Source organism: Adelges cooleyi, unplaced genomic scaffold (assembly GCF_023614345.1).
Source record: "Adelges cooleyi isolate 19-005CV unplaced genomic scaffold, UGA_ACOO_1.1 ACOO_flye_CR_arks_rails_tigmint_CR_PRNA_23, whole genome shotgun sequence".
In the NCBI taxonomy this organism is placed as follows: Eukaryota; Metazoa; Arthropoda; class Insecta; order Hemiptera; family Adelgidae; genus Adelges; species Adelges cooleyi.
In genome coordinates, this window is record NW_026095893.1 from 9,718,099 (window position 1) to 9,735,320 (window position 17,222).

Sequence of the window (17,222 nt, forward strand, 5' to 3'; positions counted from 1 at the left end):
ATGTTCGCAATCGCAGTGTTGCCATGACTTAACGACAATGATGTTATTGGCCACGCTGCGTTGTCGGCGTATAACCTTTACGACCGCACAGTACGGCAACGTGGCCAAGATATTCCGTGCGTGTTGACGCCCGAAATTTTTGTTATTCAATTTTCCAAACCAAGTTTATTCGATGTCCGCCGTCCGCTCTTAACGTTCGTGGTTTTTCTACAAATTTTTATTAATTAGTTCGGTGTCTTTTTTACAGAAGTGATTTTTTACAATATTTTTACGTTTTTATGACATATTTGTACTTCATCTATCATTTGACCGATTATAATAAACGTATATTGTCCTAGCACCTGATTTGGAGAAAACTTGTTTATAGGTACTATTACTATATAGGTATACTATAATCTGATGTAAAAACATAGCTGTTTATTTACACCGGCATTACTTAGTATTTTTATAAGAGTTAAATAGATTTATAATTGTTTTATTTTATTACAGTGTTTAGATCTAATTAACGACAATATGCAGACCATCAAGTGTGTGGTCGTCGGTGATGGAGCCGTCGGTAAAACTTGTTTACTTATTTCATACACCACAAACAAATTTCCATCAGAATACGTTCCAACAGTGAGTAAAGTTAAAATATTTCATTTTACAATCAAATAGGCTTACATTGTAATTAAATTATTGGGTGGATATCATTTTGGATAATGACTGCTAGTATTTTTTGAGCTTTGTATTGTGCACAATTCTACTTGTTTACTGGTTTAAAAAAAGGGTTAAAATATTGTTTTTCAATTAAACTTTTAGTTACTTTTCACAATAAAAATGTGTTTTATGTATAGGTAGTCAATAAGTTTATTCATTAGTCTATAATTATACATATGTTATTTACCTTATTTGGAATGTGAAATTTTTTATGTATATATATAAACCTAAGTAGTATATATTATAGCTTCAATGGGGAGCTGAGAAGGTATTGTTTTAAATTTTTTTTTTTTGTGGACCCTTAAGATCTTTCAAATCACTGAACCGAATCCTTCATGTATCAAGTCTATAGATCAAAAATCTTACTTGAAAGAAAATTTAAAAGGTTCATTTCTCCTTTTGTAAAATTAAGAAAACACCCAAAAAATGTATATAATTTTCAACTTGAAATTACGGTGCTTTATCACTTTTATATAAATAGTTAAATTAGTACCAAATTTACATGGAATATTCTTTATTTTATTATTTTGTTAATTTCCCTAATGGTAACAACGGCAACAATTTATTAAGGAAGACAGACAATCAACCATAATCCAACCAATTATTTAAAATATAATTCTAAGTACATTAAGCATTATTATCATTACTATATTAGATATTTTTATTTTCTCCAACTACAATTTTTCATTGAAGCGTCTATTTGAGTGATTTAACTACTTGAGTTATAATAAATCCTGTTGACCTGTTTCCTCCATTGCTCCAATATGCTCTATCCCCACTGTACTGACTTTTTCATTTTATTTTTTACACAATCTAATATAGCAGCAAAATATGATTCTCCTTGAACCTTTTCTCTTCTACGCATATAAATTAATTTTTTTTTATTTTGTAGTTTAACTCATTCTTTCCCCTAATTTTTTTTGCTGAATTTAATCTAAAATTGTATGTGCTTATTGTGCTTACTGGGAAATACAGCACTGATATTTGTACACAAAATGTAGTAGGCTATTGAGTATTAGGTATCTCCTATTGTTATATTATGTGACTCAATTTATCAAAAAAAAAAGACTATGTGACACTCATGCTTTATCTATGCTTTCATTATCATTTATTAGATTTTGAATAAATACAAAATAATGAATATTTGAAATCAAAATAGTAGTTCAATTAGTTTAAGAATGCCCCCCTCCTTTCTGCATAAAATATAACATAACTTAATTATTATAATATTATATAGATTTCAAATACTTGTACTTAGTAAGTATGTTAATTTTGTTTGTTTGAAAATCATAATACATTGTTGATTAATGTTGTGTGATTGTTGTTTACAGGTTTTTGACAATTATGCAGTCACTGTCATGATTGGAGGAGAGCCTTACACATTAGGATTATTTGACACAGCAGGTTAGTTATTTTCTTTTTTATTACAGTAGCTTAGAGGCTGAGTGATAAAGTAGTTTTGTTGTAATAGTAATAGTTTACCTAGCTTTTCAGAGGTTATATTCATTAATAAATATCTTATGGTCAGAAAATTCTATTGTTTTTTTTTATAAAAAGTATCACTTTAACTATTTTAGTTTTTACTTGGCTTAAGCCAATAAACTGATTTGAATAAAACAAAAGTTATCATGATTTTCCTAGAGTGCTCGTAGCGAGGTTCAGTTCTGATTAAATTAGATATAGTTTAGCAAATCTTCTAAAACTTTTTAATCATACAATAACTAGAAAACCTAAAGAATGTGCTGTAATTTTATGTTATGTTTTAAATAGTGGTTACTTTTGATAACTTGGTATGGAAGTAAGATAAAATTATAAAAATTATTTTATTTTAAATTACAGTTCAATTTGACTGTAATTATCTTTGTAGACCAAATAGGAGTTTTTAAATATACTGTGATATAAAAACAATAACTTATTTCCAGCAAATTAGTAAATTTAATTTGGCTAGTAGATATTTTTCAGTATTAACACTTTATTTGTTGTTCTTTCTGTATTAAATAATAATTAATGATTTTCTCTTTTTTATAAATATCTTTTATAACAACTTATCATTATGTAAAATTTAGGTAACACTTTTTTACAAAAAATAAATCCTTCAACGATCAATTTTCTATCAAATATTTTTTAATTTGTTGGTGAACTGAATTATATTAATCAAAATATTAAAATTAACTTATATATTTGTGTTATATTAATTTAATGTTGTACATTTTTAGGTCAGGAAGATTATGACCGTCTCAGACCATTGAGTTACCCACAAACAGACGTTTTTCTTGTTTGTTTTTCTGTGGTATCGCCATCATCATTTGAAAACGTTAAAGAAAAGGTATTTGTTTGTTTTTTATTTTTTTGTAGTAATAATTTATGTCATTGATTTTTAATAAACATGTAATCGTTAATGTGTATTAATTATGCTTAGTGGGTGCCAGAAATAACCCACCATTGTCAAAAAACTCCATTCCTTCTAGTTGGTACACAAATAGATCTTAGAGAAGATGCAACAACAGTAGAAAAGTTAGCAAAAAATAAACAGAAGTCTATATCTTTTGAACAAGGGGAGAAGCTAGCTAAGGAACTTAAAGCCGTCAAATATGTTGAATGTTCAGCACTAACACAGGTTAGTAAAGTTTGCTTGTTCTTATTTCTCATTATTTCTCATACAATCATGTCAGCTACACAATCCTTTTTCTCTATATCTATATATTTATCTAAATAATAGATAAATAAATTTCCTAATAGGTAATTGTTTTTAAGTCTATTGATTACTATACCTCGCGCCACGAGAGAAGTAACCCGTTGCTCGACCGAAACGCGTTCGATTCCGCGCATCGCCATCGATAGGCCACACCCACGGTCGGCGGCAGCGCTGCATATATAGGGTGTATCATAACGTAAACTCGATACAGTGTGTCACAAGGCACAAGACTCACGTCTTACGTCTTAACCACGCGCTTGCTTTTACTGTTGAACTATTACATTATTATATTATTATTATTATTATAATAATAATAATATAATAATATTATTTAAATATTTTTTAATTTTAATTTTAATTTTTTTTAGTTTTAATTAAAAATGTTTTTAATTTTAATTTTAAAATAACAAAAATATACTTATATATATTATTATTATTACATTATTTACATATTGTTGTTATTTTAAGCCGGGATGCGGCTTTCCTTTGATTATATACGAAGGTTTGGGATGCGTCATTTCTTTGCCTGTACACAAAAACCTGACCTCACTTACCTTGTTGTAAAATATGTTATAATAATAACATATTATATTTATAAATATTAATATTAATTTATAAATTAATATTAATAATTCATTAATATAATAAATTAAATATGTTATACTATCGTATGTGTTTTAAATAAATAAATAATATGTATAATTTATTAATGACAATATAATATAATCATTCTCATAATACAATCATTTATAAATATTCATTTTTATAATAAATAATATACTCTATATACAATCACTCTGTATATCGCTTGTTTCGCGCTGTATGCACGCCTCAGCGCGACACTGAATGGCACAAAGTGGGGGAAATGGGACCTTGGAACAGTCGCGGCCGTCATTCGTGATGCGCGAAACGGGTTACTTCTCTCGTGGCGCAGAGTATATTTATTAACAAACGATAGTATCAGATGTACTAAGTAATTGACAGTAATAATATACCGGGAAGATGTAAAACATGGAAACCAGTGATAAATAAATTAAAAACTGAACTGGGAACAGATGAAGTGAAGAAGGCCGGGGGTATAACAGGAACTATTGATAACAGAAATGTAAGTCAATGTAACGATAGACGGCTAATACAAAGAGGTGTGGCCTAAGAAAACAACTGGCAGCGACAAGAGGAGGAATAGAGTATTGCGGGGTATGGTATATCACCTACACCCACAGAAGCGGATCAATCAGTTTACAGGAAACCACGGTACGAGGAACATCCAACCACAGTCCTGAAGATAGAATGTGCAAGTATTCCGAAACTTCTTTGGCAGACTAGTCAAACTACTCTAATGGGAGTAATGAGGAGTAACGGTAGAGAGACCGGGAGTAATGATAGAAATTTATTTAACTAGAATTAATTAAAAATTTTAAATACTTTATTTGTTTTAACTCAAGCAAAATAATTGATTAATTTATAGTATAAAATAATTTTATGATATTATAAAGTAACATATTCACACTTCGGTAAATTGAAAAAATCATCAGTCCCAAGTGTGGTCGTCGAAACTTATATAATGGTTGCAATAAAACGAGAATAATACAAAACAAAAGAAGATTAAAAGCAGATTTTTAACCCGTCACTGGTAGTACAGCTCTGTACCATTATTTTCTTAAAGTTTGTCAAATAGTTGATAATTTTCACTGTCACATTTCTTGAAACCCCTCCTAGTAAATAATTTTCTTCAGTACACTCTAATAAGCGTTCAATTAGTATTTGTCACCTCTCAATATTGTCCATGCTTTAAAGTAAATGAAATAAATTAACTAAAATTATTATTATTATTCACTATTGGCATTTTTCTAGTTATACACTAAAAATAACTGATGTATGGAATCCTTTTGAGCGCATACGTAAATTAATATATAATTAATGTATTCTGTTTAATGGGGGAAGTCTTGATATGTATGTTTTACAAGTAAAAAATGGTGTGAGTGGACAGACATTTATTTTATCTTATTTGCAATAAAACCATTATCGAGAAAGAACTGACAGGAGCCACAAACTTTTTTCTGATTTAAAAAAATGTTTAAAACATTAAATCAATCAAATTGTTAAAGATTAAACATTTTTCTGAATTAAAAACGGTAAAAATATAATTTTTTTTTTATAGTTAAATTTGTTATGAGCACTGATACAACTACCAAAGAATAGTTTAAGCTTTTAAAAAAATGTGTATACATTTTTTTTTGGTATTTTTAATATTTTATTTATATTGTTCAAGTTAAAAATAAATCCTTTAAAGGTATTTTTAACAGTTAACAAGTTTTAGAGAGTAACCTTTAAAATTCTAACCGCATTCTACTTATTATAATGCAGTACAATTGTTGTAACCTATTTTGTTATAAGTAATGTTCACCATGTGTGTATAAACATAATATATGTATAAATATATTTGTTTTTACAAATATCTTTCAAACCATTGAACTGATTTCTTCATGTAGCAAGTATATAGATCAATAATCTTTTTTTTGTTTACAGAAAGGATTAAAAAATGTCTTTGATGAAGCTATCCTTGCAGCTTTGGAGCCTCCAGAGCCAGTTAAAAAAAGAAAGTGTGCAATATTGTAGAGCTATGGACAAACAAAACAACAAACAGGTGCGACAAATATGTCATGAAATTATATACAATTGGAAATATATAAACAATGAATAAAAATTATTTTGTTTTTACTAATATAAATATATATAAAAAAAATATATATAATTTATTATATATTTTACATGAATTATGTGCATTAAGTGTACATTATTATTAATAATGAATAAATAGTTTTTTATATGCCATATTTGATTGTGGTAGTTTATTGTATAAGACCCATTTGTTTTTATTTTATTTCAGCTCTATATTTATGTACAATTTTATTTATTTATACTTATTTTAATAATTCAAAACATTTAACTGAAAATATTTATTTTATAATTAATTTACTTTAGTCACCCATGCATAATAATCGGGCATATAGCTTGCCATATGTTTATAGATTTTATTATAATTTTTTTTTTTTTTTTATATATACTTAATTGTATAATTATTAACCATTATAATATACATATAGGTACACTAATAAACCAAATATTAAAAATTGTGTTTGTCAAATGAATCATAAATAATTTATGGCAGCTGACAATTCAAAATTTAGATCTAATTATATATTTTCAACTAATCTTTTTTAATGCTTAGTTGTACTATTATTTTTTTATAATACTTTATCATAGACCAATTAACTTTTACTTATGTTTGCGATAATATTGTTGTACAAAAAATTCAATCCCCTTCTACCTTTTTTATGTTATTTTCGCATACCAAAGTACAAAATTATTATAATGCTATTTGCCTCTTTTTTTTTTTTTTTTTATATATATATAAGCCGGGAATAAATATTTTATTTTGTTTCATAATTGGAACAAAAATGTATTACAAGCATTATGCAACTAAAAGGATGTTGAAAAAAAAGACTTAAATATATTTAATTATTGCCTACCTCTTAGATAATTTGTTAAATAGCAGACACGGTTGTTAAAAATTTTAAAACTGTTGTAAGACTTACTTACTAGGAATACTATGTGTAAGTGATTAAAATTTAATCTTAATATTACTGGTTAAATAAATACTTTTATTTTTATTTCAAAATACTTATGATTATTACATTACTTACACATGCTGAATGTCCACTAATCATTATTTTATTTTATGACATCACTTTTATTGTTATAGGCAAATATAACAATCTAGACTGCTAAGTTTTCTTATTAGCTTTTAGTAATGCCACTTTCAAAAACTGCTGTTTTTAATAAAAGAAGAATAATAAGTTATAGGTTTCACCAATTTCCTGAATTCTCTAAATAGTCAATTTTATAATCAATCTATGATCTGTTTTACAGTTATAATAGTAATCTTACACGTAATGAGTAATTTGTGAAAAGTACTTGGTGTCTTCAGGTGGTATTAATTCAATTCATACACATTTACCCTTAGTTATCTTATTCACTGGAATATTTATTAAAATTTTGTGTATCTTTAAAGATACATCGTCAAGTTTAGGATTAAAGATATTTTATCAATATACAGGGTGGCCCACAAAGATTTGACAAATGAAATAACTTTTGTTCTAGTGAATATTTTTTATTGCACTTACCTGTTTTACTTTTTTAAGTTTTTTTTTTTCTTAAGATAGCCATTTTATTCAAAATAATTTTTAAAAAAGAATTGGTGAAAAAAAATTGTATTTTTATTCATCCGTTCAAAAGTTATATTCATTTGAAAGTGAGGATGACTGTTGACGGGAGGTGGAGTGCGGTAGAGTAAACCGCGTAGATTTATTTTTATTTGCGCGCGTTACCTAGTGGTTGTATTCTTTATCAAGCATGTTTGTAAGACTTTGGTTAATAATCAAAAACTCACGAAAACAATGATTATAAGTCAATAGTTAATAACTATCCTAATAAATAGTAGTATAACAATGTAGGTTATTTCATATTAAATTCTAGTTAGAAGTGTAGTTTTTTTACTTAATGATTAATTATTGAATATTTGGGTATTATTATTAAGACTACATACTATGTTAATGCTAGTATCATTGAGTTTAATCTATAAATAAGTTAAAAATAATAAATAATAATCGATGGCAGGTAATATGTAATATCGGTTTATCGGGTAGGTATCGTTTTTGTTTTCATATCGGTTCATGGTCATTGCAAAAAATTATGATTTTTTAATAGTTAGCGTATCGGTTTTTTATGGGCAACATACATCGGAATATCGGATATCGGTCCATCCCTACTGGTTATAAGTTAATACAAAAACTGAACATTTATTTTTAAAATGTTGGTACAAAAACATGGTGTTTACATAGTTTTTTGTTCAGCTGACTTGTACGGAACGATCACTGGTGGGAAAACCCGAATTAATTACATCAAAGTCGATACCGTAGAAACTCATACTTAAGTATTATTTTACAAAAACATCAGCTCTGGTACAATTATTTATGTAAGCGTAGCCGTCATCAATGTTCTTGTCAAACGAATCGTGTACTTCCATTGTCAGATGCCATCTCAAGCAGAACTTCTGCACGTTTCGGTAAATTCTTAAGAGCGATTCTTCATCAACGCGACCGACTAAATGTTCCGTGACGTCACACACCAAGTCTGGCGTAATATTAATTAATAAGTGATTTTTTATATTGTCCACCAGTCCGTTAGCTTTCGCGACGAAAATGAATACTTTGGCGCCGAGGTTATCGATTAGCTCCTTTAAGAATTCGTCATCCTCTAAGCCGGCAGCGGTAACAAAATTCTTCAACGCTTTAGCCAAAGCTCCGTTCCACAGTTCGACGTATTAGATCAGCCGTTTGATAATTTTTCACATTCGCTTTACACCCGATTAACAAAATATGCGTCCATAACATCGACGACAACATGATTGTTTTCAACATATTTTTAAACAGCACATGGTATTTATGAATTTCCCTGAGTCCGTTTGATAATGTCTATGACGAAATCGCCGATAGGTAGATAGATAGGTAGATAGCGTGAATCTTTTCTGCCATTTTTCTTAAGTTTTTATTCTTGACAATCCCTTTCCAAATAGTGCCAAGGAATGAATTGGTGAACCTACATTGTTTAAGTAGAGTTTATTCACGTTAAACGACTCTTTGTTGTAATGACTAACCACAAGTAAAAGACTCCTTGCCATCAAACTTTTCACCTCTTCAACGTAATCGTTAACGGCATCAAACGTCGAGTCAGCGTCGTGTAATTTACTGTATTTTTCGTAAAAATAACTGTTCTGATTTATAAGACAAAATTTGGGATTGTCTGGAACACCCACTCGCTAAATGCAACAGTTGGTCGTTTACCGTTTCGTGTGTTCTCATACAACGATTTCTATTTTAGAATACAAAAGCTAGGTTAAATAGGTTTAAAAAAATCGTTTTTTAATAACCGTAGATACATACTTAAACGAAACGTTTACACTTTTTTTTTTATATATATTGTTAAATAATTTTTAGTAAGATATACAAAATTAAATAATTAGGTACTTACTTTACAAATTTTTAAAAATTCTACTCGTCCACGTATTTTTATAAAACAATTTTTGCAAGCAATAGTTAAACCTAAAAAATACTTGGTCATCTTTTTATTATGTATAGCCCTTTTATAAAGAATTTTGTACACAAATTGTCCACAAACAACAATTTACTAACTGAAATATCTTCTAGAAAAATCTGTTTTTTCTAAATCTTTTATTCAATTATTGACTATAAATATATATATATTTTTGAAATAAATAAACTTACAAAACAAAAAAATTGTAATAATAACATTTTATTTATTTTATTAAAAAAATATTAGTTATTTTGAACTCAAGATTTAAAATTGTTGTTTGGTCAGTAGAACAATTTTAACACGAACGCAAAATCGACACTATGTTATGGAGGCGTTAATCGATAATCTCTGGGTGGTAATTAGGTGTGAAAGAGATAAGGAATGGATGGTGCTAACAGATAAGGTGTAGAGGGAATATAAATGAAATGGTAATTTTGTGTGAAGGGGATGAAAAACCGACTGATACGAGTATGAAAAAAATATATAAAAATTAAACAACTATTTAGGTCATGATTGTCATGTGGGTATAATTTTAAAAAGAAATTTCATACTATTAGTGTAATAACTTTAAATTTTAATAGGTGGATCACAAAAAAAAACGAACTTATATGCAGACATAAAACACATAATAGTTCTTTGCGGTTAAAATATCTTATAATACTAAAATTATTACTGTTTTTTTTTACTTGAATATTATGAAGCTTTTAATCTTAATTTATACGTGTATAGTAATTGTACACCTAAATAATGTAATAAAAAGAACAAGTTTGCTAATTATATTGTATTATTTCTTTTGAATGTTCTTTTCTTGATTCCTAAAATAAAATAATTTTCACAAATAAACATTAAACGTACAAATAAAATATATTGTATTAATACTCACGTGCCGTTTTCTCATTCTCTAATGCATTTGTCATGGCTTTTCTTTTTTTAATTTCAGCTAATATTCTTTGGTCTTCTTTTATTAATTTCATTATTTTATTCACTTCCCTTAAATTTTTTCTTATAAGTGGTTTTACTAAAATAAATTACATGAATTAATACGATTTCTAGACCTCCTGCTTAACGGATGTGCTATTGTACAAACTTTATCGACTTAAAATAAGAACTATAAATTATTAACCTAAAAAACGTAGAGAGGGGAAATTATGTAACTTAATGTTGTTTAGTATGTATGACACATTTATACAATTTTATAAAAAATCGATGTATAAACGTTGTCAATATTAGTTTTCACATTCGTCTCTTTATCATTTTTTAGTCTCCTTAGCAATATAAATTAATATAATATTATTTAGGAGAGAAAATGTTTATGTGATACAATGATGGTGGTCTTAGTTTTTTCCAATATGAGACATATACAATAGTGTACAAACATTTTAAAATTAAATTAAATTGACTATTGAAAATATATATTATAATCTATACTTATACTTACAAGTTTTACCAATACTCTTGTTATACATTTTTTTCAATCTGATTTTGAATTCTTTATTATTCATAGTTATTTGGTCGATGGAGCTTTGTATTATTTTAGCCATAGTTGCCAAAACGTCTTCCATTTCAGTAACACTTTGGCTGTCCTTTGGGCCATTCGGATAATGGTGCTTTGAACTTAATTTTGACATTTTCCTCTGGACAGTTTTAGTTTCTTTTTTTTTTGTCTCATATTTCTGAAATAGCGAGTCATTATATATAAATTCATGTATAGAAAACTGAGTTTTTATTATATTTGCTGTTTATTTAATTTATTTTAAATTCAATATTAGTTTCGTTAGATTATTTTTCACATATTTACACAATTTTACCTACTATCCTAATTTGATTTAAATTGACTTAGGTTACCGTACATATGATACTCAAGAAACATTATATAATAAGAATAAAACAAATAAATAGTCTATTATTACAACACCTTATTAACTTATCATTTTTAATCATATTTAGCCTAATTAGTTATTTTGCAAAATTCGACAATTCGGTGTTATTATAAATTCGAATACATCTAGTCATCACGAAGTTGTATTTGTGGTGTACATTGTACACAACAGAAAATTTCTAGTTTCTACTCCATAAAGTTGTGTTATTATATTGATATTACTTATTTACACTACCAGTACGGTCTTCGTGTTTATTGGATTAACTACAAAATAGCGTACGGTATTTTGCTTGTATACTGTACGCTTTTGTTAAATACAATATATAATTAAACGCTTAAGATATTATTAGAGTCAACATTAAACTTAACGTGTTCACTCACTGATTGTACAATGCACGATAAGGTAAGTAAAACAAAAATATTGTAAGTAAATTTCATCTTCATCTAACGTCAAATTTCTATTAGCGCTGGTATTTTTAATGTGTATGTGTGCAGTTTGTTTTCAAAGATAGTGATGAAAATCGACAGCCAGACAAATGCTGAAATTGTGGTTATTAGTTATATTATATAGCTTAATACAAGTGTAGAATATAAACCGTTTAACAAACCTAGCTTTTGTTCAGTCAATTGAATAGCAGAAATATCATTATATTACATACACTTTGTATTATAGTAAAAGTCGTTTGTGCATCAATATATTTGTTTTTTTTTTTTCAAATTAGGAACTTGGTATTTTTAACATTAGATAATTGCACTAGAAATCAATTTGTTATAAAGTAATGAGATAACTATATATTTATTTATGCTAACTGCGGTTATTGTTCACACCATTTATGGTTAACAGTTGGCGAACAACACATGTTGTTACTTATTTAAAAAAAAAACCCACATTAAGTATTAATTAGGTTTGTTTAAGTTTAACTAACTAAAATAGTATTGTTACTTAACCTATTGTCACTATAATAATATATTTTGTTAACTTTTAACTTATAGTCAAATTGTACGATTCATTGTAGAAGATGAAGCCAAACGAGTCTATAGCTTTTATCGCTGTATTAAGTCAGATCATGCTGCAGGTAAACAATACTCAAATTATTATTATTTTGTGTGGGGGTTCACAAAACTCAGTTTTTTAAGTAATCACTAAATAATTCGCATTCAGTGCGCACTATGTGGAAATGTAAAGAAAGTTTTAGTAGAAGACAAGAAAGTTGACAATTGGAATAAAAAGAGACCCGTCAATAATGAATTGAAAATGGGTAATGTGGATATAGACCGAGTGACTTCTAACATCAAAGCTCAAGATCCTAATATAAGTTATAGCAATAACGGCTTAAAGGATTTACTCCAAATTATTCAATACGTTGTTGTCGACGTGTTCAATAACACTGAATTCCGAACATTCATGACCAAGCGGTTCTTACACAATTACGTTCGGCAAGGTAAAAAAAAAGTGCTATTGCAATGTATAATTATTATTATTTATTTAATATTATATATATATATATATATGATCGTATGCAGATGAAACTTTGGTAGGTCAAAAGTAGTAAAAGTCAACTTCTTCATCCTTGAAATGGAGAAAAGTTGTAAAAAAATTGACCGGTTTTCAACCGCCAACTTTGATTTGCTTTCTTTGATATCTCTGTGAAAAAAGGTTGGATCGATTAGAAATTTTTTATAAAATATTGAGTAGGCATGCTTCTATCCACAATTTGACTAGATCGTAATTTTTCACAATGGTAAAAAATGCAGGCCTAAGTGGTTGCATGACAATTTGGTAGACTTTTTGGGGTTGTTCTCGGGTTTTGGAAAAATAAAATGGAGTAATAGCAGCATAGAGCATACCAGGGTACATTTTGCAATAGAATGAAAAATTAATTTGTAATAGTTTTAAATACAAATTTAAGCTGTAAAAATAAACGTATATTATGAGTTGTGACACACGCTACAAACAAATTAAAAATTCTCCTTAAACCTCTTGTAAATTCGCCAATAGTTTATAGAATTGATTAATATTAAAATGTAACCTCTATACAATGTTAAGCGTTTTTTTATTTTTCAGCTGATCCTTACTTTCGGAAAATCAAAAATGTCACAAAGTTAATTGATTCTAAACCAGCAAAAACTGACGCTAAAATTGATATGAATATGAAGGTTGCAAGACATGTAAGGCATGGAAAGCATGCAAATATTAATCTAAATTAAAAGTTGGAAATTCTAGTATAAATTGTTGTTTTTTTTTTTTTTACTGAGCAATAACACGTATTATGGTTACTAGAAAGGGATGACCGCTTCTTTTTACTAGACGAACTGTCGTGGCGCCAAACACGCCTTACCCACTCAACCTTATGGTTACATAATATTAACAATAAATATATATTGCATAATACACCAACCGTTAAAAATTCCAAAATAAGTACCTATTACCTGTTCTCTCTCTTTGATATAAATAGATATAAGTGTAATAAAATAATGAACTACTTAAAAACTCCTTAACCACAAAAAATAATACACTAGCGTGTACGCGCACTTCGGCAGCAATGTACTATCACTCCCCGTCTATAGCTAGTGCAGATGATACTAACATTGCTGCTGAAATACGCGTGTACGCTGAAGTGTATTGTGCGGGGCAAATATACAGCTGTAAAGGATTACACTTTTTTTAAAAACAGATCACAAAAAATATTATTAAAAAAAAAATAAAAGCAGAAAAAAATTTAAAATCATTCAGTCAATTAGTACATTAAAAAAATGTAAATTTTTTTCACGAATGCGCTATTATAAAACGAAGAATGTGCTTTTAAATAAAAACTTACATAGAAACTAATAATGATGACTTTATTAGTATGAGAGGATCCGCTGTAATATAAGGAGCCGATGAAAAAAGTGGATTAATGAATTTTTTAATTTTTTTATTAAGTTATTTATTAGATACAATATATACGATATAATGGGAAAGGAAGATGTGACGTCAATCTCTCCTACGTTCTGATGGATCCAAAGGATCCGCAGTTTATTGGATCTATACTAAAATGTGTTTTAAAAAATATTACTTGTAGCTTTTAGTAATTAGCTTGCGCTACTACTGAAGAACATTACTTTTGGTTTTAATGTATAGCTAAGAAGCTTTTACAATTATGTGTTTTTTTTGTATGTTTGCATGAAAACATTAGAGCCGCAGGATAGGTTCTTTAAGTAGCATACCTATCAATCACATAATGTATGTAGTTGCGGCCATTTGAGAGATTAAAAGTTATTAAAATAAATTCACTCATTTAACATTAAAATTCGGAATCCTGAAATAAATTAAAGATTTGTAATCTAATAACTTGATTTTTTATAAACTCACTTTAAAATGGTCGGTCAAGCCGAAAATGACACGGAACGTTTATTATACATGTACCTATCCGATAATAGCTTTAAACTAAATTTTGTTAACCCTCCCCACATAGAAATGAAGTTTGTATAGTTTTTTTCTTTATTCAAAATGGTTTTTACAACTGTCAGAAAAGTTTAGTATTTCTAATCAGTACTTTTATTTTTAACATAGTAAAGAACAATAAATATCCAACTACAGATTTATTTATTGCAAAAAAAATGTTTTTCAGTGTTTATTATTTTTAACATTACAAGCTGTAACTTCAAAAAAAAATTATTGTATCATATGTTTTTTCTTACGGGCATCTATATAGAGAGCCACTATTTTTTTCATGTTTATGAAAACAATTTTATTTACAAGAAAAATTTTTAAACATTTAGTTGTATAAATTAATGTTTTTATTATGTTTAGTGATACAAATTAATTTAACCAAATTACAAAGAGCTAATCCAAAACTTCTGTAGTTATTTAGGAATTTTTTCACCAAGTTAATAATTACAACAATGGATATTTATTCCGTTGACTCAACTTAGATTAATCGCGATGTTACTTGTCACAACTTTACGGTGTGAAAATAATTAAAAAATAAAAGTAATGTTTTATGTGAGTAATAATTATTTTTTGTGTATAGCTATTTTTTACTCGGGTAAAAAAGTAAAGATTTTGTTTTTTTTTTTTTTTTTTAAATTGGTATGTTACCCCTCTGATAAACGGAAATTTAACAATCTATCTAATAAACTTAAAATGATTCTAGCCTCAGTTAGATCTAAAAACTTCACCAGACATCTTATTTCCTTATCATCCAATGATAACTCACTCTGGCAAAATACAAGGAAAATCCTTCGATCCAAACCATTTGTACCTCCTCTGAAAAAAGCCGACGGTACTTGGGCCATCAGTGATCTAGAAAAAGCCAACCTATATCGCCACCACTTAACGGCTACCTTCCAACCACACTATAATGTTATATGTCCAAACCAAATTGAAAAAGTAGGCAGTTTCCTCTCCTGCTCTTTACCCATGACTTTACCTCCTAAACACATTAGGCCAAGTGAAGTTAAACACGCAATTCAAAAATCTGCTAAACGAAAAACCCCAGGCTATGATCTAATTACTGCAGAAGTGGCAACACAACTACCAAAAAAAACTTTACTCCTACTAACTTACATTTATAACTCTATAATCAGACTCTCCTACTTTCCAATTCTATGGAAATTTTCAGTGATCATCATGGTTCTCAAGCCAGGAAAACCCCCGGACTCCCCGGAATCATATAGACCCATCAGTCTTCTTCCCTTATTTTCCAAGATTTTTGAAAAACTTATTTTAAAACGTACCCTCTCTGCCATTGAAATCAACCTCCCTAACACCCAATTTGGTTTTCGACACAATCACTCAACTATACACCAAGTGCACCGCCTTGTTGACAAAATATCATACACACTAGAAAAAAAGCTAGTATGCACGGGTGCATTCCTAGACATGGCCCAGGCCTTCGACAAAGTGTGGCATGAAGGCCTCCTCTTTAAGCTAAAATCCTTTCTTCCTCCATATTTTTATCTATTATTTAAATCCTACTTAGAAAATAGACATTTCGCCGTACGTTCAGGTTCCTCCTTGTCTGAAATATCTTCAATTCGTGCTGGTGTGCCTCAAGGTGCTGTCGCAGCCCCTTTATTATTTAATCTTTTTACCTCAGATCAGCCCACAACACCTTACACCACTACCGGTGACTTTGCCGATGATAAAGCTCTTCTAGCCCTCCACGCCGATCCTGTAACGGCGTCAAACTTCATCCAAAATCACCTAAATTATCACCTATTATCAACATGGTATAAAGATTGGGGGATAAAAATCAACGAGACTAAATCCATCCACTGCACATTCACTTTAAAACAAACAGACTGCCCTCATATTTATCTCAATAACATACCCCTTCCAACCGCTCAAAATGTTCGATACCTGGGTTTACACCTAGACCGGCGTCTTACTTGGGCAACTCATATCCACGCTAAGCGTCTCGTCTTAAACAACCGCCTCCGTCAATTACGCTTCCTTCTAACAACAAAACACCTCAACCTCCAAAACAAACTTTTAATTTACAAACTACTCCTCAAACCCATTTGGACCTATGGCATCCAGCTATGGGGAGCTGCCAAACCATCCAATATCTATAAAATACAAACATTTCAAAATAAATGTCTCCGTCTATTAACAAAAGCCCCATTTTACGTCTCCAATGATACCCTCCACAAAGATCTCTCCATCCCAACAGTCCTTAACTCTGCCAAAACCTTCTACAAACGCCTACACTCCAAAACCTTTAGCCATAAAAACCCCCTGATCTCGGAACTATCCGTGCACACAATCCCTGGTGACCCCAGAAGGCGCCTAAAGCGAACGTGGTGTCG

General features: G+C 28.9%; 3 protein-coding genes across 5 annotated transcripts; 2 read left to right on the forward strand and 1 right to left on the reverse strand.

The window, feature by feature from the left end:
* Positions 1 to 104: 104 nt before the first annotated feature.
* Positions 105 to 6,257, forward strand: LOC126835513 (cdc42 homolog). 2 transcript variants are annotated; one of them, XM_050568165.1, is made up of 6 exons: positions 105 to 384; positions 490 to 618; positions 2,031 to 2,103; positions 2,916 to 3,025; positions 3,119 to 3,316; positions 5,924 to 6,257. In XM_050568165.1, exons 2-6 carry the CDS (start codon positions 514 to 516, stop codon positions 6,011 to 6,013), a joined length of 576 nt encoding a protein of 191 aa, XP_050424122.1. In that variant the 5' UTR covers positions 105 to 384; positions 490 to 513; the 3' UTR covers positions 6,014 to 6,257. The 2 variants fall into 2 exon arrangements, with proteins under 2 accessions (XP_050424122.1, XP_050424121.1); XM_050568164.1 differs by having other exon boundaries at positions 106 to 367.
* Positions 6,258 to 10,182: 3,925 nt separating this feature from the next.
* On the reverse strand, positions 10,183 to 11,968 carry LOC126835568 (uncharacterized). The gene is made up of 4 exons (XM_050568239.1): positions 11,811 to 11,968; positions 10,989 to 11,223; positions 10,434 to 10,568; positions 10,183 to 10,365 (listed from the first exon to the last, which is right to left on the reverse strand). Exons 1-4 carry the CDS (start codon positions 11,871 to 11,873, stop codon positions 10,325 to 10,327), a joined length of 474 nt encoding a protein of 157 aa, XP_050424196.1. The 5' UTR covers positions 11,874 to 11,968; the 3' UTR covers positions 10,183 to 10,324.
* A 273-nt stretch (positions 11,969 to 12,241) lies between these two features.
* LOC126835567 (uncharacterized) lies at positions 12,242 to 13,659 on the forward strand. Of its 2 annotated transcripts, XM_050568238.1 has the most exons (4): positions 12,242 to 12,334; positions 12,423 to 12,505; positions 12,592 to 12,871; positions 13,495 to 13,659. In XM_050568238.1, exons 2-4 carry the CDS (start codon positions 12,449 to 12,451, stop codon positions 13,635 to 13,637), a joined length of 480 nt encoding a protein of 159 aa, XP_050424195.1. In that variant the 5' UTR covers positions 12,242 to 12,334; positions 12,423 to 12,448; the 3' UTR covers positions 13,638 to 13,659. The 2 variants fall into 2 exon arrangements, with proteins under 2 accessions (XP_050424195.1, XP_050424194.1); XM_050568237.1 differs by lacking the exon at positions 12,242 to 12,334 and having other exon boundaries at positions 12,346 to 12,505.
* The last annotated feature ends 3,563 nt before the right edge of the window (positions 13,660 to 17,222 follow it).